General features: G+C 39.1%; 1 protein-coding gene across 3 annotated transcripts; it reads left to right on the top strand.

Annotated features, from left to right (window-relative positions):
• Positions 1–11: 11 nt before the first annotated feature.
• Positions 12–23,900, top strand: LOC145478645 (diacylglycerol lipase-alpha-like). 3 transcript variants are annotated; one of them, XM_081456741.1, is made up of 17 exons: positions 12–392; positions 9,818–10,399; positions 10,942–11,086; positions 11,219–11,290; positions 11,601–11,725; positions 12,046–12,196; positions 12,999–13,082; positions 13,220–13,297; positions 13,410–13,487; positions 14,102–14,244; positions 14,815–14,883; positions 15,149–15,221; positions 15,663–15,865; positions 16,327–16,607; positions 17,126–17,194; positions 18,996–19,071; positions 20,745–20,833. In XM_081456741.1, exons 1-16 carry the CDS (start codon positions 298–300, stop codon positions 19,064–19,066), a joined length of 2,319 nt encoding a protein of 772 aa, XP_081312867.1. In that variant the 5' UTR covers positions 12–297; the 3' UTR covers positions 19,067–19,071; positions 20,745–20,833. The 3 variants fall into 3 exon arrangements, with proteins under 3 accessions (XP_081312867.1, XP_081312865.1, XP_081312866.1); XM_081456739.1 differs by lacking the exon at positions 18,996–19,071 and having other exon boundaries at positions 20,745–23,900; XM_081456740.1 differs by lacking the exon at positions 20,745–20,833 and having other exon boundaries at positions 18,996–20,729.
• Positions 23,901–23,940: the final 40 nt, after the last annotated feature.

The raw sequence follows: 23,940 nt of genomic DNA, 5'->3' as shown, positions 1-23,940 counted from the left end.
GCGATCTAGGTGGGGCAAGCTGAAGATTCCATACCCATGCGCAAACTTATGCAAATTTTAAAGTTGTATTTGTGATTTGAGGAGACTTTCTTGAGAGAAGTTGTTACTGGTTTATCTGCACAAAGAAAAACTCTTCTTTTGTGGAGTTTTGGAGTAATTACGTTAATTGCCTAATAGATTAGTTCACCTTTGTCGAAAAGAAATTACTTCTCAAAAAACTGTCGCGAGGAAAACCGTACAAACCTAGTTATTCACGTGTATACATGTACTTCTTCTAAAGAGACCTTATGTCAAAATATGCCGGGAATTGTTGTATTTAAGCGCCGATGGATGGTCGCAAGTGATGATTTGGTCATTCCGTTTGGAATTGCTTTCGTCCTCAGAGGATTATGGTGAGAAAATGTTTTTATTTCCCTGTGTTAATAGCTCGCAGTTATTGCCAGACATCACATGTGAGGTAACTTTATTCTATGTAACGTAAGAAAGCTCTTTAGCTAAGCCAAATGATACGATATGCCCGACAAATTTCGCGGCTATTCCCGGCAGTGAGCGCGTGTAATCTTGTTATGAACGATATTAAGTATGTCACTGCTAAAACTACTTCTTTAGCGGATAAAGATATTGACCGTTAGTCTTCTTAATTGTAAAACGTATGAAAGGTACAAACGGAGACATCTGTTATACTGTCACAAACTTGGTTAATTCAGTAGTCCGTTGCTTTTGTTCTGTAACTATTCAACTTCAAGCTTCTGTTACCACAATGAAAGAAAAATATTTGTTTACCCGCTCATCTTGTTTTTTCGATGATCTGTTGTTCCTCGGCTAGAGACATTTACGATAAGTAACTTCTCGAATTTCGGATGTACTTTAGCCATTTTTAAGTGAGCTTATTAGTAATGAGAAACGAGCTTCCATCGAAGTCGTCCGCATCGACAAAATTCCTATGTAACAATTAAATACAGATCTTGTAAATTCTCCTGTAGTTGCAAGAAATTGCTTTCGCGGGAACTTAGGAGCTCAAAGGAAGCTTTTGGTTCGTTTGTCGAGGACTCAAACGAGAGTTTGTGTTCGCCCAGCTTTTGGTGTGGCTCAGCTTGAAAGTGTTCCATTAATTTACTTGCTATTGATTGTTGCTTGTCGTTAGGAAAACCTCTTTAATAGCCAAAGCGAAATCTCATTCACAAAGGTATGAATATTCACAGATCTAGTGTATGTACAAGACATTGCACAAAAGTCACATAAATCACCAGAATTCTTCATAATTTCTACAAGCAACATATTTAGTTCTAGTGTTCCACTTTCAAATGGTAGTTCGTGTACACATTTACGTGTAGCTACTGACATATCAGTTGAAATCGTATAACCTACATTTTGTTGTTCAGGGTGGTACATATTCATAATTTAGTCACAAAACAACTTAAGGCTTATATTTTATTTATTAATTGAAAACCTTTCAGAAACTAGCTACATGCATGTCCAATCTGTTTTTCTTGGGTCTGATATTGCTGCTAATATTTTGAACTTACTGGTATCCCTTGTAATTATTTAAAGGAGTGAAAAAGTTTATATATATTTTACCAGTATTGCCATAGAGCAATTTGCAAATTGATAAACATATGTTAACACAGTGTCCTTTGCAAATATCTCCACTAAGCTCCCAGGCTGTGGTTTCTTGTCATATATCTTAAAATCGTAATCACTGATGTTGATACTAGTTATGTATACAAACTTCAAGATTTCTCAAATTAAAAGAGAGATTCATTCCCAATTTTGCTACACAGGTTAGCGCACAACCCTGAAGCGCTTTAAAACTGTGAACAACTTTTAAATGTATGTGTGGTATAAAAAAATGCATCATACATGTATGTCCTAGTGGAATGTGCAGATGACATGTGTGCCTTCACTCACGACCATCTGCACTCTTGTGGCTTTGTTGTCAAACATCGGTCTGCATGAAGATTAAATTTTATTTCAAGCTTGGATAAATGCCCACAATTTTTATTAGCTGGCAGCTTTTTCCAAAAGCGTGACATTGTCTTGGTTAAGAATGTTTATACATGATGGTGGCCTACTTATATACATTTGTAGCAAGTGATTGCAAATCTTTAACTATTCACCATTGTCAAGAAGTGGTTTAGAAGCAATTGCTGGGCCATCAAAATTATATATACGTGTACAATCAATAAAAACTCATGCGTTTAAACTTTTTAATTAACTGATAACCTTAGTTAAATTTTTTACATACCGGTAATCTTTCGCACCTTTTAAAATGTTTGATTAAATTTTGGAATGGAATATTATAGATGTAGCTATTTTTAAGAGTGGTTTGATTCACTTTCAGCAAAATTATAATCTTTATTTAACATGAAATTATTTTATTTACCTGTGCCAGTCAGGGTTGATGCTTTTTACTTGTGTTCACATACACTAACAAAGCTGCTTCGGTTTAAAGGGATTTACAGTCTTACATGTACATTCTGAGATTGATTTTCTTCACATCATTAGGACTGATTTTGCTTCATGTGATAAACTGTTTCTATTTTAAATTTTAACAGAACTGTGTCCTTTTTTTCTAGTTACTTTAGGAATGGTAATTCATTGATGTGAGAATGAATATAGTTGGCATGGGGGCTTTTCTTATAGGCTCTCCCCCCACCTTATGTGAGTTTTGCTCTAAACTACATCAAGATTTTTAAACTTAAACCGAGAGAAGGGATGGATTGTAGTGGGACAGTTAGTGACAATCATACAAATGTACTAGGGTGAACATAGAGTTTGTGGAGAACATAGTTATTTTTCATGTAAACCTTGTCACATAGTTTTGGGCTAATCCCTCTTAAACCTTTCCCTGCCTCTTTTTCCAATGTTTTATCTGTGGGACAGATGTCTTATTTTCCCTTCCATGTGGGGCTTGTGGTTGGATTGCAAGGAGTTGCCAGCGATGGGAACAGTCTCCGTCTAGGAGTTGGCTACTAGTAGTGTCTTGGGTACCCAACCACCATTTTGCAACTGGCAAGGCTGCTGTTAATTGCGATTTGGATTTTGCTAATAATATGATAAAGCTCTTCATTTTTAAGCGATGATGTATTATGTGACGTCATCGCTTTAAGCTGGCGTGCGTGCATTCCTTTGGATGGTGATTTCTCACTTATTTCGTCGCGCTTATGTCCATCAGGCTCATGTCACACAATTTACCCCTCCATGGAAGTGAAATGCACTCAGGGATTTCCTTTGTTGCGTTCCTTTTCTATTTGTAGGTTCAGCAGAGTGCTTTTAATTCTAGCTTTTAGCAGAAGATTTAGGGGTGGATTTTGGTTTATACAATATCGGATAAATTTTCGTTCACAGGCAAACTCAAAAAAAGAACATATCCTCCATGCATACAAGTTCAGATAGAGAAGTAAGTCACACAGGCAATAGGTAAAGGCTTTGCAGCTTTCCTTTGCTGTTTGTAGGATCGGTGAACTGCTTTTAATCAATATGACAAGTACAGTATACAGTTAAAACAACAAATTAATTTCTGGTGAGGTAATTAGTGTTGCCAAATATTTTGGTGTCGATTTCAGAGAGAGTAACTTTCCTTTGCGGCTTTCCTTTGCAGCTTTCCTTTGCTGTTTGTAGGATCAGCAGAGTGCTTTTTATTTTAGTTATCAGTCTTTCTTTTGGGTTGGTACATTTTGCTGACCCCTAGCACATGGACTAACAAGATGGACCTGGTACATGAACTACTTGAATGAGCTACCAATGGACTACCCTAAATGTAAACCCCTAAAATTTGTAACACAAAAATTCTACAGTTTAGTTTAAGAATCAGTTTGTGTGCTTATGTTCCAATCTTCTAGGAACAATTTTTAAAAGTCGTCACTTCTGCATGCATTGCATGCCATTTATTTCTACATGCGTCAGTCTTGATAGTTCAATATCATTTTCAGAATTCAGTTGTTGTATTTATGCAAATAGGAACAATTTTGAAAATGTATAACATGTGTGTGTACTCTGTCACTGCAAACCACACAATGCAACTTGATCACCAAGAAATAAATTTTAGTACGCTAAATTTAGGAATCACTACAGTGCACATGTATTTTGAGACCCTTGATGGTAACTTATAAGAAGTTTCTTTTATTTGGTGAAATGGATGTTGTCGTGTTAGGTTTAAGCTAGACCAAAAAAGTTCATGTATTACATGCTCAGTAATCATCTCCCATGGATGTATTGTTGAATAGCCTTAAAAATCGTTTATTAAACAGAGAAGCTGTATTTGCAATTCCAAGTTTTATCTTATGAAGAATACATTCTTTTCAGAGAGTTCAAAAAAATATTCTACACTGTAGCTTGTTGCTTAGTTTTGTAGCCCAGCATCATGCCAGGCAAGTTGCATAACCTAACAGAAGTGTTGAACTACCTAACTTCATGCAGTTAATGTGAAAAACAGTAATTGATTGGGCACCCTGCCATGCCCAGCACTTTGTTGGCAGGTTGGTTAATTAAAATAAAACCCATGACAAAGCTGTTGTCAGTTATACAATGTATCTTTTATCATTGATAGCTCTTCTCTGGACCATGTTATGTTTATTAATCTTGTGTGTTGAGATCATAAGAAAACATGTCAACCTTCTTTGCCGAGCACAATGTACAGCATGTTCCAGAGCCAAAAAAAGAAAATTCAAAAAATCCATTGGTTGTATTTTGCAAACAGAGGGACACAGCTTGCACAATACAGACTGTTTATTAAGTATGTAGATATACACAGTTTACATGTTTTGAAAAACACTTTATATGGTAATTTATGTTAAGATGCTATTTACAAGGCTAAAAAGTTAAAAATTAAAAGAAAACCAAAATGTTTTTGACTAATTGTGTTTAAGAGAACAAAGTTCTAATCGAGTAATGTAGAAAAATTTGAGTTTTGTGTTAACTATGTATTTTCTGTGGACACCAATTCCCCCCCCCCCCCCAAAAAAAAAAAGAAAAGAAATTCTTCAGAGGCAAATGGTGTCATCCCCATGTTTGTCCGTGTGTTTTCTTTTGAGTGTTATGCAGTATTGTGGACCTTCAAGTGTCAAGGCAGCTCATTGTGGACTGTAGCAGATAAGTTGTCTATTTAAAGTTTGAAGTCTGTCTGGCATTTAAAAACCTTGCAGACTTGTCTTCACAAAATGTGTACGACTTTTGGTACAAACAGAAAGCTGCAGTTTGGCCCCATGTTGTGTACCCTCTTTTCTTTTTAATTCGACCAAAACCAATGCTGCTTTCTGCTGAATAAAGCAAAGGAGGAAATGTGTAGTTTCTATTTGCTGGCCTAGATTTCTGTGTGCAAACTATGCAATGTAAACCCAACGAAAGTGTTTGCACAGGAAAAGAGTTCAACTCCCACAGGATTACTTCGGTACACAATCATGTCCTCTGTTTTGTGTTTTAACAATAACAATAACATTTATTATTTGTATTGCGCCTTTTCTATAAAATATTCAAAAGCGCATCACAACAATCATTAATAACTAAAATTTTACAAATCTTCCTATCAAAATCATAAAAAATATTTACATTAAATGGGTAAAAGATAATTACAAATAAAGATATAGATATGCTAAGATAACTGAAATGATTCCTTAAATAAAAATGTCTTAATTAAAGTCTTAAAAGATTCTAAGTTCGTTGCTTTGTGCGCGGACCTTGGCAGCTTATTCCATAGGAAAGGAGCAGCTACCTGGAAAGCTCTGTCTCCCAATGTTTTCTTCGCTTTCACACTTGGTCTTTCCAACAAACGACCATTGTCGTTGCGCCTCAAATGGTAGGACGAAGGCTGTTGAATACTAATTAAATCTGAAAGGTACTTAGGTGATAGGCCATGCAAAATTTTAAAAGTTATCAAGAGTATCTTATAATGTATCCTGGCGCGCACTGGTAACCAGTGTAATTCTGCGAGTAGAGGTGTTATATGACAGAACTTGTGCGCACGATATATAAGTCTTGCACTCGCATTCATAACACGTTGCAATTTCATAGTCTGATATTCCGGGATTCCATACAGAAGGCTATTACAGTAATCCAATCTACTACTAATAAAAGCATGAACTAGTTTCTCAGTTGATTCTCTGGATAAATATTTCCTAATATGACGTATATTGTATAAATAATAGAAAGCGCTACTACAAGTCTTTGTAATGTGAGTTCCCATTTCTAAATGCGTATCGAACCATGTGCCTAAATTGCGCGCAGAGGCTACAGGAGAGACTTCAGTCTGCCCAATCTTGATGCTTTGGATTGACACTTTTGAGAGCTGCTGACGAGTACCTATAATCAGGAACTCAGTCTTGTCATCATTGAGCATCAGCTGATCCTCCCTCATCCATGCTCGGACATCGCAGATGCACTTTTGCATGGCTGATACAGCTTCGACTTCACTGGAAGAGTCAGAGGGCTTAAATGACAAATACAACTGAGTATCGTCAGCATAAGTATGAACGGAGGGCAGATGGTGTTTTAGAATCTGGAACAACTTACTCACGTAGATGGTAAATAAAAGCGGGCCCAGACACGATCCTTGAGGGACCCCACACTTCAAATCAAACGGCTTTGAGAGAGTTCCGTTGATAGACACTTGCTGCGATCTGCCCTTGAGGTAACTCTCAAACCATGAAAGTACTTTCCCCCGCAATCCAATTGTTGACCTCAAACGTTCCAGAAGGATTCCATGTTCGACGGTGTCGAATGCAGAGCTTAAGTCGAGAAGCACCAGCAGCGTAACTTGACCTTTATCCATCGCCATTAGGAGATCGTTCTTCACCTTGAGTAGTGCGGTCTCAGTGCTATTATGTTGGCGGTAAGCACTTTGCAATTCTGGAAACAAGCCATTGACTAGCATGTGCTCTTGTAACTGTACTGCAACCGCTTTCTCTGTGAGTTTGGACGTGAACTGTAAATTACTCACAGGCCGAAAGTTCTTGTTTATCAATTGAAGACCAGATTTTTTGAGCAGAGGATGTACTACTGCCCTTTTCCAGTCATCTGCAAAGTAGCCATTCTCTAGTGATACGTTCACCATCCTACTAATCACTGGAAGTAACTCCTCTATGCAAACCAACAAGATGGATGATGGAAGAGGGTCCAGAGTACATGTCTTCATAGAAGCCACAGCCATCTTCCTTACAGCCTCTTCGGAGAGAGGCTGAAACTCTGATAGCGTGACAAGGTCATCACTAATCGATGAACCGTGAGGCGCCCGCTCAGTAACCGCAGGAGAGGCCGTGTCACCAGCTAGCTTTGATCTAATAGCCACTATTTTATGGATGAAGTATTCACCCATCTCATTTGCAAGAACAGAGGCGTCAGTGTGAGGTGGTAGAGACTTGTCCGCTTGCAGATTTAGTAGGCTCTTGCTAGCCCGGAACAGCTTTGATTGGTCCGAACTGTTCTCGTCAATGAATTCCTTGTAATAAGTACATCTAGCTTCATTCATCAAATGTATGACATAATTTCGCTTAGCTTTAAATACTACAAGATCTGCTTGGAGACCACTTGCCCTCCATCTTCTCTCGGCCTTCCTCCTGTTCCTACGAGCCTGAATTATGTCTTCATTGAACCATGGGGGCCTGGGTCGAGTGGAGACATGACGAGAACAAACGGGCACGTGATCATCTAATAGTGATCTTAAAGTCGTGTTATAACAGTCGAGCAGCATGTTCAAATCATTAGGCGGGTCTTGATATAGTTGAGAATTGCGGATATCTTCTTTCAGTTTAGTTATATCAATTGATTTGAGTTTCCTGTATTCAGCATGTTTAATTCTTATTTTGAAAGTGAAAATGTCTTGTAGTAGTTCCCCTAAAGCCAAGGTGATTCAAACTCGTGTTCGTAAACAGAATAATATTATTGTCCTAGTTTTGGTAATAAAAGCACGTCATCTTGCATACTGACAGAACACGCATTGTTTGTGTCGATTTACACCGTCAGTATAAAACATGGACTGTGGACTGCGAACTGTGGACTGGACTACGGACTGGGTGTAAAACACAGACTTAGCAACCTACCAACTGCAGTCTATGTTTTTTGCTGATCAGTCATAACTAATATTATGTAATACATGTATAAATAAGAAAAATCCCTCTCATATGCATGTGCTTTGCGATCAATTCACTTGTTTTCGCTCCTGCTGGAGGGAGGTCAATTTCACATCTACCTAACAGCTCAGGTAAAAAATGCTGTTCCTAGAATTTTTGCTTTTTATGAAATACCAAAACTTGAACGCACTCTTTAATCTATGATTACCACTAACTAGTTTAAAAGTCATCTTCAGGATAGTCAGTCCACTACATTTGTATTGTCAAACCTCCATAAAGGGGAGGTACGGGTGTAGTTATTATCACACCTGTTTTTTTTGGGCATGCAACATTTTAATTTGAAAAAAATGCTGATTGTATCATATGAAATTAATATGTAACATAATCAGAATATATAAGCAACACAGAAACCAAACAGAAACAGAGACCAACATGCTGTACGAATCAAGTTTCTGACCTTTTACAATAAAAAATGGGGTTTTGAATACGTGGTTTGTCAGTCCATGATTAACTGGCCTCTGTCAAGAGGTTATTATGGCCATTGGGACATGCTTTAGTGGCCATTGTCATTCTGGAGAGGTTGCTATTGTAGGTACAGTACAATGTACAGTAGGTAAAGGTAAAGTCTACATATGAGCCAAGTAGCCCATCAGGCCAGCACTTACATTGTATCTCCAGTTTTGGTAGCATGAAGCGTCTAGGGGTATTTCTACTCCCCCTGGATGAGATGCTAGCCCATCGCAAGGTTACTTCCAGCATTAAATTGGCCAGTATCCATTTATACGCCTGGCTAGAGAGGCACACAAGAGAATGACTAGCTAGGGCTTGAACCCAAGCCATTCAGTCCAGAGTGGAGCACACTAACCAAGGGCGGATCCAGGTTTTTTCCTAGGAGGAGGTGCACGCCAAAGGAATGGCGTAACTGACTGGTGAAGTAAACAAATTTTAAAAGGAAATATGAAGAAGGCTTTATCTCAAGGGTGTGCACACCCCCTGCACCCTCCCCCTAGATCTGCCCCTGTTAACCTTGAGGCCACTGCACCTCTACATTGTGCAATGGTGGTGGCCTTATGGTTAGTGAACCAGACTCTGGATTGAGTGGTCCAGGTTCAATTCCCAGCTGGGGTCTTTGTGTTTGTGTATTTTGGCATTACACTTTACTCACCCAGTGTCTCTCTCCACCCAGGTGCACTTACAAATAGGTACTACTACATTTAATGCTAAAGGGGGGGAAGAACTCTGCAATGGACTAGCATCCCATCCAGATGGGTGTAGAAATACTCCTACACTGTAGTCACTTATGGGAAGTGCAATGGCCTCATGGTTAGTGTGCTTGACTGCAGAACTAGCCCTGACCGGGAACATTGTGTTGTGTTTTTGGGCAAGACACCTTACTCTCATGGTGCCTCTCTCCACCAAGGTACTGGCCAATTTAATGCTGTGGGGTAACCCTGCGATGGACTAACTCCCCTTCCAGGGGGGAGTAGAAATACTCCTAGTCGCTTCCTGCTACTGAAACTGGGATAAGCTTCAGCCTGATGAGCCACGTGCTTAACCTTTACCTTTTAATCACCTATGCTAAAGTAGGTAAAACCGGGCTAAGCTCCAGTGGTATGGACCACTTGGCCTGACACAGACTTCTTTACATGTACAATAAATGGGAGACTTAGCTCTTTCATCATTTTGATGCAGACCATTCTTCCCTTGTTCTTTGCAGCGTGTAATTGTCTTGACTCTTTCTCTTCTTCTTATAGGATGATTGTTTTGTCAGTGTCTGTAGGCATCTACCATGGCTTTTATCACATGCACCAAGCCGATAAAGAAGATAAACATATTTGTGAACAGACGTTAGACTATTTTATGGGAGGATATCTAGCACTTCTTTTTGCATCAAATATTATGGAACTGTCCATTGCTTGGATGAGTGGAAAAGGCTCTATAATGGATACAGAACCTCGAAATCTCATACCACAGTTACTTTATGTTCGTCTTGTCCTGTCAATTATTGAGCTGTTATGGCTGTCAATAGGAATCAAATGGATATTTCTTGATGTTACAATATGCGAATTAACACCAGAAATATATATTGCAAGAGCCATTGTTGTGTTCAACTGGCTATTTTTGTTTTCAGTCATCATAATTGTGTATTGCGCATTTGATTCTGCTGGGAAGCATTGGGTTCGTTTTCGAGAGGCACAACTTACAGAAGATAGTGTAGATGCATCACACAGCATTACACGCAAGTATGAGAAGCGCTGGGAAGGATGTTTCAAGCGTTGTTGTTGCTGTTCAGGAGTAGGACAAGGAGATGAAAATGTCTTCAACTTTATTGGAAGGTGCAGTAGGTCAAAGTACATGTGTTCTACAATCTGGAGTATAACTGTTAATTAACAGAAAACCCATGTAGTTCTTTGTTACATGTACACAGTCGAAGTCCCAGTCCAGTTCTCCTCCCAAGAATTAGTTAAATGACTTCAGTTATACATATATTTAGTATAAACCTACTAGTGTTCTATCATGAATGCCATTCTCTACTGGCTACGCTACTCACTATTCTGTGATAGATAGTGAGTAGCGTAGCAGTGTGCCCTTGTTAACGAAATGAGGGTCGCTTTTTGGCGTTTTCAAAACTGTGTCTGTGAACAGGATTTAGATAAAGTTTTGAACGACAAGTAGATTTATACTAAAACAATTAGATTATTCACTCTTGATTTCTGTGTGTGCGTCCTCATTGACTATCAAGTGATAGAAATCTCGAGCACACAATCTAATTCTTCAATAGAACAGTGGTCTTGTACATGCACTGTAACTATTCAAACTGGAAATTCATTGTTCAAAATTTGCTTTCTTTAATCAACAATTTCTTTTTTGACATCAGAAAGCTCGCTGAGTATTTTCAAGATCTGGATGTTGTTCCTTCAGACTTGGCAGCTGGACTTGTTTTGCTAAGAAAGCAGCAAAAACGTCAAGAACACCAAGCCCTTATAAGAGCAATAGAAGAGCAGCAAGTCTTAGATTCTCAGGTTTGCAAATAAACAAAGTCTTAACTATTGCTCCTGCATTCACCTGTACTGTAGTGTAGTGTTATTAAATGCAGTGTCTTGTACATAGTAAATGATGTTGATTGTTTTCTTGTCTTGTTATGCAATTTGCAGAAAGGTGTTAAAAAATCATCTTTACGCTTTCAAAGGACAAACAGTTCGAGAACACTTAACCTCAAAGACAAGGTAACAGTTCTTGCCACTTCAGTTCATTTGACCACTTAAAGTTTGCTACGTGGGGTGTACATGCTTGTGTGATTATAACTAGCATAACCTACATGTATCAAGAGGAGTTTTAGGCAATACTCTTGAGTCTTCATCATGCTTCAAATTTCTTGCTACAGATATTAGAATCAGCTGCTAGAAATAAAAAGCCATAATGTACATGTAAGGCTTTATTCTTCTCTGATGCTTTACTAAATGAAAGATGAAACCAGATTGGGTACAATGTGGCAGGAGCCTGCCATAGTATTCATTTTTCCATTTTCATTTTCAGAATGAATTGCTTCTATTTAAGGAAGTGGTATACTACATGAACTATGCACTGTCTGCTTATGGCTGGCCAATCTATATGAAGAGCAATGTTGCTTGTGGATGTTGCAAGCTTTTGAAAAGTTTTAGGTAAAATATTCTTTCTACCTAACCACCGTGTCCAGTATTATTTGTAATACAATCTTTCTTCTTTCTTAAGCTGCCTTATTATCTCCAGTGGCCATGATCCTGTATCAGGGCACACACTGATTTTTTATCATTGACGTCATCATTAATGCCTCATCTTCTTCATCTGTTTGTTTGATTTTTGCTGTGCTGGTTCTTCTGATTGTCAATTAGGAAATCAATGTAATTGGTGGTACACATTTGTGTATGGTCTTTCTTTATGTGAAACTGAAAACTGTTTATAAATCAGGAAAATAATCAATATTCTTGGATTTCTCTTGCAGATGTTGTTATCCATGCCGTCATCCAGATCCGAGATCACACAAGTTTGTTGATATTGAAAGTGACAACTGCTGCCGTTGTAATTACTCAGCACTTAAGAGGATTGCTAACATTCACAACAGAGAAGCTATTTTTGTCAGCTATCACAACAAAGTAAGTTAATGTCAATTTGGAACATCCTTACTTGTATGTATAAATAATGTATAGAAGTAAACTGCTTTCAGGTCCCTACTGCCAAGGAGTCCATATTTTGGACTGGCTTTAGTGGAACTAATTCCTAGTTATCTTTGGTCTTTTGTGAAAGTGGAGCTTCTCTTCATAGTTGAGCAACCTTGCAATGTTTGATCATCCACAAGCAGTCATAAACATTGCAAATAGGCCATATTCACAGTCTCAGTACTGGACTGGAACTAGCTTACGACTAAGGCTAGTGCGGAGAGTCTTTTCAAATGCAAATAGCATTATTTCTTTTTAATGATATTCCCCCTGCATAAGTCGCCACTACAAGCTAGTTCCAGTCTAATACCAAGAATATGAATATGGTCTATTGACTGTCTACAAACAGCCCCTCTTTCATGTTGATGTGAAAGAGTGTATGAAAGAAAAAAAGGTCACACAAGGATGAGAAAGCTTGAGAAGGAGGGACTAGTAACAAATCCAGAGAGAATGACCTTTCATGACTGAGTGATTTCGTGATATGAATTTCATGTTACATTGCAATCTAATTGCATTATGGGATTACTGATGAGACGGTAGTACATCACAGGATTACCCCAAGCATTAAAGCACTGTGAGAGTAAAGTGTCTAGTGCAAGAACACAATACACTGACCCTAAGTGGGGGTTGAACCTGGGCTTCCCTATCCAGACTCCAGTGCGTTGACTATCAGACCACTGTGCCTCCCTTTTGGCACATTGTACACTACTTTATAGCCAGTGATTTTTTTTTTCCTCAGCTCTTTGAAACACCTTTCTTTGTAAGTGTGGATCATCTCAAGAAAGCAGTTGTGGTCACCATCAGAGGAACTTTATCGCTTCAGGTAAACAGTTAGAGATTAGCCTGCCCATAATAGGAACTGAAATGCAGTCATGAAAACAAAGTCTTGTTCTAAGTAGCAAGTTCTTTAAGAGTCAGTTTGAATCCACCACAATTTGCATCATTTTTCTCGTGTTCCAGGATATCCTAACAGATTTCACTGTTGATGCAGAAACAATACCAATAGAAGGTGGTGATACAAACTGGTTTGGACACAAGGTATACTGATTTGTTTCTAAATTTGTGGCAAAGCTCTCCAGTCAGAGTAAAAGAATTATTTGTTGTAAACCTCAAGGGAATATTATGGACTTATTCTTTTTTTTTATCTCAGGGCATGATAAAGGTTGCCTTATACCTCAAGAAGAAACTGGAGGGTGGTATTCTTGAAAAAGCTTTCAATTCTGATCCAGTAAGAAATTTTGTTGATTGTTGATTTCTGATTCACAACTTTTTTTGGCCTGATTAGTTTAAATAAAGTATAACATCTTAGTTTCCTTTGATTAGTAAGGTGCACATGTTACTTTGACCAATATCGGGGACACTGTAAATAAATATTAAACAAATATTTCAAATAGAACATAACTGTTAAGAATCCCAACTGGTGGGAGGCTGACCGGTTGGCTGTTTACACAGCATGGTTGAGGAGTTGAACTCAGGACTACCAAGAACAACTCCAGATAGCGGTATGGTGGAGGATTTGAACCAGGGACCTCCAGATGTCAAATCCAGTACCCTAAACCACCCGGCCTCCCTGTTAGTATGTGAACTCTAGATCGAATGGTCTGGATTTGAGTGCTGGCTAGGGTCATTGCAATGCATTCTTGGACAATTAACTTTACTCTCACAGTGCTTATCTCCCAGCTGATTGTCTGGGCAACCTGAAAATGCTTAGGAGTAACCTGTGATGGACTGCATGTCATCCAGGGGGAAGCAATGCTCTTAGTCACTTCATACTACAGAAACCAGAGTTAAACACCGAGAGCAGTAAGCCTGTTAGGTCTAAGAGGCTTTACTATTTTGCAGGAGAAACACACTGAATCGTATCGCCTTATTCTTGTTGGCCATTCTCTTGGTGCTGGCACGGCAGCTATCTTAGCCATGTTACTTCGACCGACATACCCTGATCTCTTCTGTTATGCCTTCTCACCACCTGGAGCTACTTTGAGGTACATGCTGTACATTATTCAAGTTTTATGAAATAATATTCACAAGTCTATAGATCGTGTTGATTTTTTATTCAGGGTTCCACCCCCAAGGAAAATCACTTTTTCAAATAGGGGAAAAGTCAGGAAATTTAAATTACACTTACCTAACTTTTGTTATGAATGCAGCAGTGTTTTTCTCTACCAAAGTTGTGTACAATTTGTACAGATCTTTGTCATGTTTGAAGTGTTGTTTTGAACATGATCTAGTGTAATCGACTGGCTGACAGATGGACGGACTGACTGACTTTCTGTCTATCTATCTGTTTCTCTGTCTTTCTGACTGACTTACTGACTGAATTTTGTGGCCTGCTCAGTTAGAATGCGAGTTGAGTGTAGGCCTTCTGCAAAGGAGTGAATGGTGAAGAGTAACAAGTAAAGCACTGAAAACAGATCTTTTATTTAGTTGCAGTAAGGTCAATCTTATTTTCGTCTTCTCCTCATTGCCCCCAACTAGGATTCTGGCGCAAACTTGGCCTTTCAATTTTGTTGTTGTTGAGTTGTTAACTTGTAATATTTTCATTCCTTTTTCAGCCTGGATGCAGCGAAGTATGTCCGTGATTTTGTTATGTCGATTGTTATTGGAAAAGACATGATTCCTAGGTATGCTAAACAAGGAATCAATATGGCTGTTGATCTTGTAACTATATGTGCAAATAGATCCCGATACAAACCGTGTTTAAGCACTCCTTTTCTCTTCAAAACTTTCAGCATCCATCGACAGTGAAGAAGGGACACCACGTTAATCCTGATACAATGATATGGATGCTGTGTCTGTCTTCTCTAAGAAAAATCGAGAGAGTGCTAAATAAGGAAATGTTGTACATGATATCAACATGATCAGTTAACAACTCTGTTGTCTCCACAGATTAAGTCTTTACACTCTTGAAGATCTACGAAATAAGATAATGGCCGTGATTTCATATTCCACCACTCCAAAAGTAAGTTGTTTCACATTCGACTTCCAGAAATGGGCTGTTTTCCATGCATTTTAACATGCACTTGGTTGTACGCTGTATCATCACACTGTTTGTCTCACAGATTATTGTTGCTGTTGTACTTCTTTCCTCTCTTTTCCACATTTTTGTTTGATATACTGTAAAGCTCTCTTTTCCGCCACGCTGTTCTAAGTTGCGTGATTTTGCATTTGTTCTTGTTGAATGCACGACTTGCGGGATTGCAGGTCTATTCTGTTAGACGGCAAGTGTCTAATGGGTGTCGGGGACTTTGGACATCCAGTTGGTTACAAGCATGGGAAGAGATCATAACCTTTGTAAGCGCGGAAAAAGTCACGTTGGCCAAATTTGCATGTGCATAACTGCAATTGTTCGTTGTACATACTCTGCGACCGAACAAAGACAAACCAACTGTTTTTGTTGCAGTGGAAGATTCTGCGTGGTTGTGTGTGTCGTTCGGCGTTCGTGTGTTGTTACGGATGTAAGTGCGTCAACTGTGATGCTCAGTTACGAGATACCGAGGCGGACTGGGAACACTTTCAGTTACCTAACAACAAGAATTCCAAGACGCCTACTTTTTACCCTCCCGGGAAAGTCATTCATGTTGTCAAAACGGTCTCTGTGCCAGGGTAAGTTTTGTGAGAAGACAAATAAAAGAAGGAAACATCAGTTTACCATGCACTTGTAGTCAGTCAGTCAACTCGTCCGTTCTGTCGTCTAACTGTCCATCTGTCAGTCAGTCAGTCCATCCGTATGTCGATCTTTCAGGTAGTTGGTTTGTCAGTCAGTCAGTGAGTCTGTTCGTCAGTCCCTCGGTCCATCCAGCAATCAGTTAAATGTACGTTTATCAACTTCAAGTTGATATATAGCTAAGTGTTTCATTTGTTTGCTACCCAGCCAAGTTGTTTCATTTGAAACTAGTAACGTTAGTCAGTCAGTTCGTCTGTCTGTCCGTCAGTGAGTGAGTCAGTCGATCAGTCAGTCAGCAAGTGAACTTGTCCGCCCGTCCGCCCGCACGTGAGTTAGTCCATCTGTCAGTTCTTCAAACGTGATCGTTATAGTTTAAAAGCAGGTCGTTTCCTGTTCACAGTCGATGCGGTCGAAAAGGAACCATATACGAACCAGTTTGGGCCGACTTAGAGGACTTCCAGACGATTCAGATCTCAGGCCTCATGTGGGAGGACCATATGCCAGATTTTGTTCTTAAGGCTCTTAATCAGTGCCTTCCCTCTAAGGAGCAAGAGGAGAGTGTTCTTTCTGCCCCAGATCCACCATGCCCTAACACGCTGGAGCTCCCTCCGACTGGTTTTGTGGAACCCAACCACTTCCTTACGCGAAATAATCACACGGACGCAAGATCACTGGAAGAAGGTAATGTCAATATTTGATATCTCACTATTTTTCCAATATATTTAGGTAATATATCTTAAGTATTAAGTCTTTGGGGTTTTTTTATGGGGAAAAATACTTCAGGGTGCATCGTAGCCCAGGAGGGCTTAGTGGTTGTGACCTTAGAATAGTAGCTTGTAGGTGAATATCGATCATAACTATAAATCTACAAGTGTTCTATCACGAATGCCGCTCTCTTATTAGCTGCGCTACTCGCTGACTATTCTGTTGAAGATAATGAGTAGCCTAACAGTGTGATGGCGGCTTCGTCTCTGTGAGGAGAGGATTTAAATTTCTTTCGCGTGATCGTTGATTCGAGCTGCGCCCTCGTCCACTATCACGCGATAAAATCTCAAGCTCAAAATCTAATTGTTGACTAGACTACATGTAAGTGCAATTTTGTCTCTGGCCTTGTCCAGTAGACATGATGCGAAAGGTCTCTGTTAATATCGTCTGTGTTAATTCTGTTGTCTGCGTTTTCTTTCCATTGATTCCTGTAGAGATTACTGTTCGTGCTGTAGAGGAGGATAGACTGGAGAGCGTGGCGTCGGCTGATTCTTTGGCTCTCGGTAAGGTCGTGTTTCTATTGTTTTCCTGGTCTAAACCCGGCTATACTACCTTTAAGATATCTTTTTAATGTGTGTCATTTGCATTTTGTTGAATTAACTATGGTTGAATCACATGCAGTCGTCCTACATTTTGGGTTTTGTTTTCAACTGTACCCCGGGCGTTTTTCCCTGGGGAAGAATTTGTTTGTTTGTTTGTTTTGTTTGCCCTCTTTCCTTGGAATTTTCCACCCCAGTGTACAGTCGGCACTATTTTCGGCAAAGCTCCATAGGCTTTGTTAAGGCACTGAAAAGTTCTCGAATCTTATCCGATCAGACAGAAATAAGACAAGCGGTCCGCATGTCGTCAACAGCATTCTTCATGTTACTCAGCAGCTTTTCAGCCTTAATCGCGGATTCAGTCAATTATCTAAGATGCAGGTCTGTGCCAAAAATGATTCTTCTTCTTTCCCGGTCTGAAACGTCGGGTGATTGTTTGCTTGTTTGTTTGTTTTTCTCGCAACATCCTTTCTTTTGTGATAGACTATCTGGCGCTAGCAGGTCTGTCCTTGACTCTTTACTTTACTACGTAACCAGTTTTGTTTGAGGAAACATATGTCAGGACTGACGGTGAAGAATGATCATCGCAGTAAATTTTCCAATTTAAGCAGTTGGAAAGAAGAAGCCTGAAAAAAATCAGGGCTTCAACGGGATTCGAACCCGTGACCTCCGCGAATACCGGTGCGATACTCTACCAACTGAGCTATGAAGCCACACATTGGGAGCGAGGTCAGGACTCTTAAAAAAGTTGATAAGATGTTGTTCTGCGGAGTCAGGTTCCATATTATGCTGACCAGTTCTGTGTATTCGATTCCAGTTGTTTAGTTACGTGCCTGTTTGTTTTCTCAATCATGTTTACACCAATAAAATTTACCAGTAATTTGCTCTCCCACTGCTCTGTATCTATGAACATTTTGTACGCTTATGCTGGTTTCTAAGCCTGTCTAGCTGCTTGGTGGTAGTGGTGTTTTGCGCCAACTCATAGTGTAGTGTTAATCCTACTTTTGACTTGTACAGTATTCGCTGCGTTTGGGTTGACCTGTGTTTGTTATCACATCGTTTGTTTTCTTCTTTGCTACAGTTAAGTTTTGTTTTAAATTTGTTTATTAGCACACCAGAAATAACAGAGGCTGTTCTTTCAGTATTTAAACATAAGTCTTTAAACCTATCCAGCATCGCATTAAATTAACACCATGACAAATGCATTCTAATATAAACCCCAAACTATAATAGAAGATAAAATAAGTTAAGACACTGAAGCCCCACGCCATTTGTGAACCTCTTTACAGTATGACTGTTTGTTCCTTTCGGTGCATACGTATTCCATTTGAGTCTTAATCTTTTAAACCCTAAGAAAGCAAAGTAAGGAAAAATAATTGGAGGATAAAGTAAACTGTCACCTTTTTGCCCTTAAACGTTTAAATATTGACCCTTTTGTCGTCTCTTTGCATTTCCAAATTAATCATAAAAGTGTGAGAGAATTCTACACAAATCATTCGAAAACTGAATATATTACTTGAAAGTTTTATGTTAAACTGTTAACCGAATATAGCTAACAGCAACTCAACTGCATTTCATATTAACATATACTAAAGGTGTTCTCTTAAGACATTACTTTTAAAATTGTTAGTAAACTGAACTACATGTCTTATCAGAGTGCATGACCAATTTTACCCTTCACTGAACGGCTCCTTCTATGTTTATTTTTCCTTTTTTCCCTCTGTAAACTGTTTCTTTTTTCGTTTCTTCTTTGACTGAACGGCAGAAGTTGGACTTGACGTTCCTGCTGATATGCAAAGCCTCGACAGCTTTGAAATCAGCGTTACTACAGTTTAGACAAGGTAATGTACAGTTTGTCATCGAGCATGGCTAGTACAGCGAGCTGTAAGTTTGTTCCTGCTTGCCATTATTCATCTCCAGCTTCTAGTTAAACTTCCAGTCAGTAGAGGTCTTGGAATCGTGTCACTAAAAGTCGGCTATTTAAAATTACTGAAGGTAGCGAAAGGGTCCTCTCTGCAGCCCCTGCTAAGGAAGTTGGCTACCATACAAGGAATAAACAGTTGAAACACGCAGTCACAAGTTTAATTGTAACTTGTGTTACGTTTCCTTATTTTGGTGCCGCTTTCTTGAGCTCTGAGCTGAGAAAACCCCGACAGACTGAAGAATCTCTAAACTAAATGGCGATTTTTCCTACAAACATGACTGCTTTAAACAAATAAATGAATTGCTTTTCTTAATTTAATTGTTTAACATGTCGCGCGGCACACCCTTACATGTAGGTCATTAAAACATTAACAAAATGTGACGATTCTTGAATTACAAATGTAAACATGAAACACCTCTGTGATGAAGCTTAATTTTAGATATAGTAGGCGTTGTTCTCTGTCGCTCTCTAATAAAAAAATACATAGATTTACATAGATTATATAATCCTATTTCTTCTTTTTCTTCTTTTATACAATTTTGAGTTCACGCACACGTTTTAACGAGCGCTTGCGCTCCTAAGTGTCGCGTGGTTAAATAAAGTATTGTATTGTATTGTATTGTATTGTATGTTCATCAAAGCATTACTTTTTTTTTTTGCATCTCACTTGTTCTTCTTTGCTGCTTAGTTTACTCTCTTTTCAGTGCTGTTTTTACTTGTCTGTTTCGTCTTCTCGATGATGTGTACGCATCCAGAACGTTCAGGCTATTTTGAATTTGTGTTCATTTTGCTCTTTTTTCTTTTGTCGTTGTTGCTGTTATTTTTAGAGGTGAATGTCACTGTTGCCTAGTGAACGTCTATAATTTGATGACTCATGCTAATAAGGCTGTTGTACTTGCTTTGATGTTGTTCTTTTTCGTGTATACACCATGGCATCTTTATTGTTTGCCTTGTTTATTTTTGTGCAGTGTCACTGTGTTTCTGAAATGCATTCACTTTAAGAAAACTAACCAGGTACGCTTGCTATGTACAGTGGGATTGATTAATTTGATCTGGAAAGCATCCCGTCATGCGCAGCGTGCTTTGTACAGTCAATTCGCTCAGACTCCTTACAACGCTTGTTTTATTTTGAATTGTTTACATAATTGATCTTAGTTATCCTTACTTAGGCAGTAAACAATAAATCCGGAAACAGATGGAATAGCGTGTAATCATCCCTGTGGCTGTCTATCACAAACCCTTCCCCTCCCTTAAATTTACATGTTAAAATGAGCAGTTTCAATATAACCAGTTTGTGTATCAATATTGAGAAGATCAGGGAAATGTGTCCCAACACATGTTTATAGCTTCTTTATCCACGTGCCTTTCCTCAACTTTCGCTTTGCCTGTTGAAGCTTGCGTGTTGTTTTCTTTTGCCTATTTTCGTTTTGTTATCAATTTGTGATGTATTTACTGACGTTATTTCTTAATTTTGTCGACTAACAAGTATGAAACTAGTTTTAAGTGGACGAACATTTGCCCCAGGCACCTTTAATAAATCTTTAATCCATTTCGTTTATTCTGTAAATGGTTTCTTTGTTCTCATAACAGATGTGCATCACCCATTATGGCGGATATCTGCCCTCATTTCAGAAGCACGTAAAGCACCGATAGCCCGCCCTGAGAGCGGCCTTGAAGATTCCGATTTAGAAGAAAGCGCGCCGTCCACGCGCGTGTCCGCTAGCTGGGTAGACTACACTCTTCCTACTGTTCAGCAAAGCACTGATAACGTTATAGACATACATCCACGTCCTCGCGCGAACATAGACCATTCCGATTCACCAGGCTCTGAGAAAACCTCGAAACTACAGGAAATTGCTAGCAAGGCTACATCTGCCGGCTCAATAAGCACAAAACTTGATTATAGCCGAGCAAACGACAATCCGCCCCCGAAACCTCCACGAACATTCGAGACTGAAAGGTCCGAGGGCAGGCAAAGTTTCCGATACAAACCGCCGCCGAAACCGCCAAGAACGTTTGAGTACGACTCGCAAATTCAAGCGAACTTTTCTTCGTCTTTGTACTGGAATTTCCCTCGTCCGCGAGCCAGGAAGTATCAGACACAATTTTCGTCTTTTGACTTAGACGGAAGTACTCTTTCCTCAGACTCAGTGGATGGAAGGGAATCAGAAGAAGTTCTGACTCCTTATAGTCCACACCGCAAAAATGGGCCGCAATACTTCCGGACCATAAGCGACCATGTAGATAATCACAGAGGAAACAATGACAAAGTTTCTCTCTTCTCCAAGCAAGCCGTGCATGTTAATGGCGAGGCTGTCCGAAGACCGAAACCGCGCTCGGTTGAATCTTCGGGTCCAGAGTCTCGGTTTTCGGTGTCGGACTCGGGTCTTAACATTTCTCAGGAAGAGGAGTTCCTTCTGGGATCTGTCAAACCGCGCACTGGGAGACGAAAGAGAAACCCGCTTAAACAAGCCGCATCAGAGACATTACACCCCGCTAGCTCCAACTTTGAGCGCGCTGATCAGCCGCTGACCGGTCGACGAACTAATGCAAACTTTTTGGAGACTACGTTATAACGGTGGAGTGAGGGAAAGAGGACAATTACTCTTGCAGTTGTACTAAAAATGGCTTGCAGTGGCAGCTAGTGCAAGGAATCTTTGGAATTGAAGTGACATAAGCCTGTTTTTAATATGATTTTCGTCGTTTGCTTCCATGTGCGAGCTTATAGCTTTCAAGAAAATTAGTTGAAATATTGCCAGAGTAGTCTAAATAATAGTCATAGCGTGTGATACTGCTTATTCTTGAAACAGGGATAGGGTGGGGAGGGCACAATCTTTAGAATGAAGTTATTCACCCGTTCTTTTGAAGGCTGTAGTTTCATTACCACTGTTCATGGACAATTTCATCGCTGCTGGGCTGTAAAGAATTATTGATTTTTTTTTTCGATCTTGATTCCCCACGGCCTCGTTGATAAGGAAATACTGTGATTAGAATACAGCCTTCAAGAGTGCTCTTAATCTATTTTGTAGAACTTTGAGATGCGTGCGCTTTAATTGTGTATACTTTAAGAAATACCGTTATCGACAATGTATATGTATGATTATCGAGACTTAGTTAGAACTGCCGTGCTTATCAAGTACTTACACCCAAGCATGGTAGAGCATGGAACAGAACTATATATAACACTGCCTTGTGTACTATTCAGTTTTCAGCTATTTATTCCAAAATCGACCAGGGCGGTTTTCAAATGAGTGTCGAGAGTAATAAGGTAATTACTTTGGTTTTGGCATCACTACGATTTGAGATTGACTGAGTAGTCTAATTGGTAAGGAATTAGTTTGGTTTTGGTTTTACGACACTCGATTGAAAACCGCTCTGACACACTATATTTGAATGAACGACGTGACGCAAGTTGGTGTCACGCTTTGGACGCTAAATCGAGCAAAAATCTGGTACCAGAATAATTCTAAGTATTTTACAGTCCTTTTTACTAGAGTTTATTTTCTTTACCCGCTTCTTGAGATATCAGTGCATGAGTAGCACCAACCATTTAGAAAGGAAGAGCACTTCACTTTTTACTTTTTGCTTTTTCTGTAAAGATGCAAATAGACCTTTAAACCATTCAGAACTCACTCTAAAAGCGCGGGAAAGTCACATAAGCTAGTCCTTTTCGGTTTTGATTTTGTACCTCGCGTCCTGATTTGCCAATATTTATAAACCAATAACCGTTTAGCTGCGTTAGATTAAACCCAGTTAAACGTAAAAATAAGAACTTGCCACAGTCGTTGGCAAAGCGCTGATTAACTTCCTAGAGTAACGTTATCCAGGCTTTCCACGCTTGAAATGGGCTCCAAGTCTTCTATTTAATATAACTACTATTTATTACAACAAATAATATATACATATATTAAAAGTACTATATACTAGAGAAACTAAGATGTATAAGTTAAAAAGAGTTTTAAGTCAAAAGTTATTATTAATACAGACTATAAATGATTGTTTTGAGGTATTTTGTAAATTTTAGTAGCTCCGTTTTCACTCCTTATCCCATCTTTTCTCTACGCCTCTTCTGTACACATCACTGACTTGTATTATCTATTCTATCAATACTAACTGAAAATATTTAGACGACGCATGCAGGCTTGCTACAGTTGGTGATACACTAACTTGAAAAGTGTTGTTTACCCGGGGGCGACTCTCAAGTGAAAAGGTTGGAGAGGCTCGTCGTCTCGCTAAGGAGTTTTAAGCTCTCAGGGTATCTCTTAGGGTTGTTGCACTCAAAGAAATAATTAAATTTCTGTCTATCCCTTTTAAAGTGGTATCTTTTAGGGGTCAAATAAAGCTCGAGCACCGCCTATATTGGTCTCATTTATGGGATTAACTCAAATTTTCCGACAAGCACCCCCGACCTTTTCACATGGGGTTCCCGGGGAGTTGTTTATGATAATCTGAATTAAAACAAATTAATATTTTGCCGACACGGTGAATCGAGAGATCTCGGTACGAGCGTAAAACGCGAAGGATCATTGTTAGGGCGTTTGTAAACAGGGAATGTTGAGCACCTTGTGACATTCTCATAGGTTTTCGCTGTCTTACGGTGGTGTAGTGAAGGCAAAATGTTGAGCTCATGTGATTGTTGGATGTTTTAACATTCTTCCCTTTCTTTTGTGTTAATTGATAGATGTATATTAATATTTAAAAAGCTAAAGAATTTATCTGGTAATTATAAGTAATAAATTTGAAGTCATACGTAAAGATAAGGGTGTAGAAAGAATTGCAAAGTTCA

Source organism: Orbicella franksi, chromosome 2, assembly GCF_964199315.1.
Source record: "Orbicella franksi chromosome 2, jaOrbFran1.1, whole genome shotgun sequence".
NCBI lineage: Eukaryota > Metazoa > Cnidaria > Anthozoa > Scleractinia > Merulinidae > Orbicella > Orbicella franksi.
The sequence above is the reverse complement of the archived record's forward strand: the minus strand, read 5'-3'. Positions and strand labels throughout refer to the sequence as shown.

Bases quoted from the DNA above. Each gene is read 5' to 3' on its own strand.
- LOC145478645 (XM_081456739.1), top strand. From the start codon at position 298: ATGCCGGGAATTGTTGTATTTAAGCGCCGATGGATGGTCGCAAGTGAT. The intron at 11,291-11,600 runs GTAACAGTTCTT...TTTCATTTTCAG, and splicing joins CACTTAACCTCAAAGACAAG to AATGAATTGCTTCTATTTAA. The intron at 17,195-20,744 runs GTAAGGTCGTGT...TTCTCATAACAG, and splicing joins GGCTGATTCTTTGGCTCTCG to ATGTGCATCACCCATTATGG.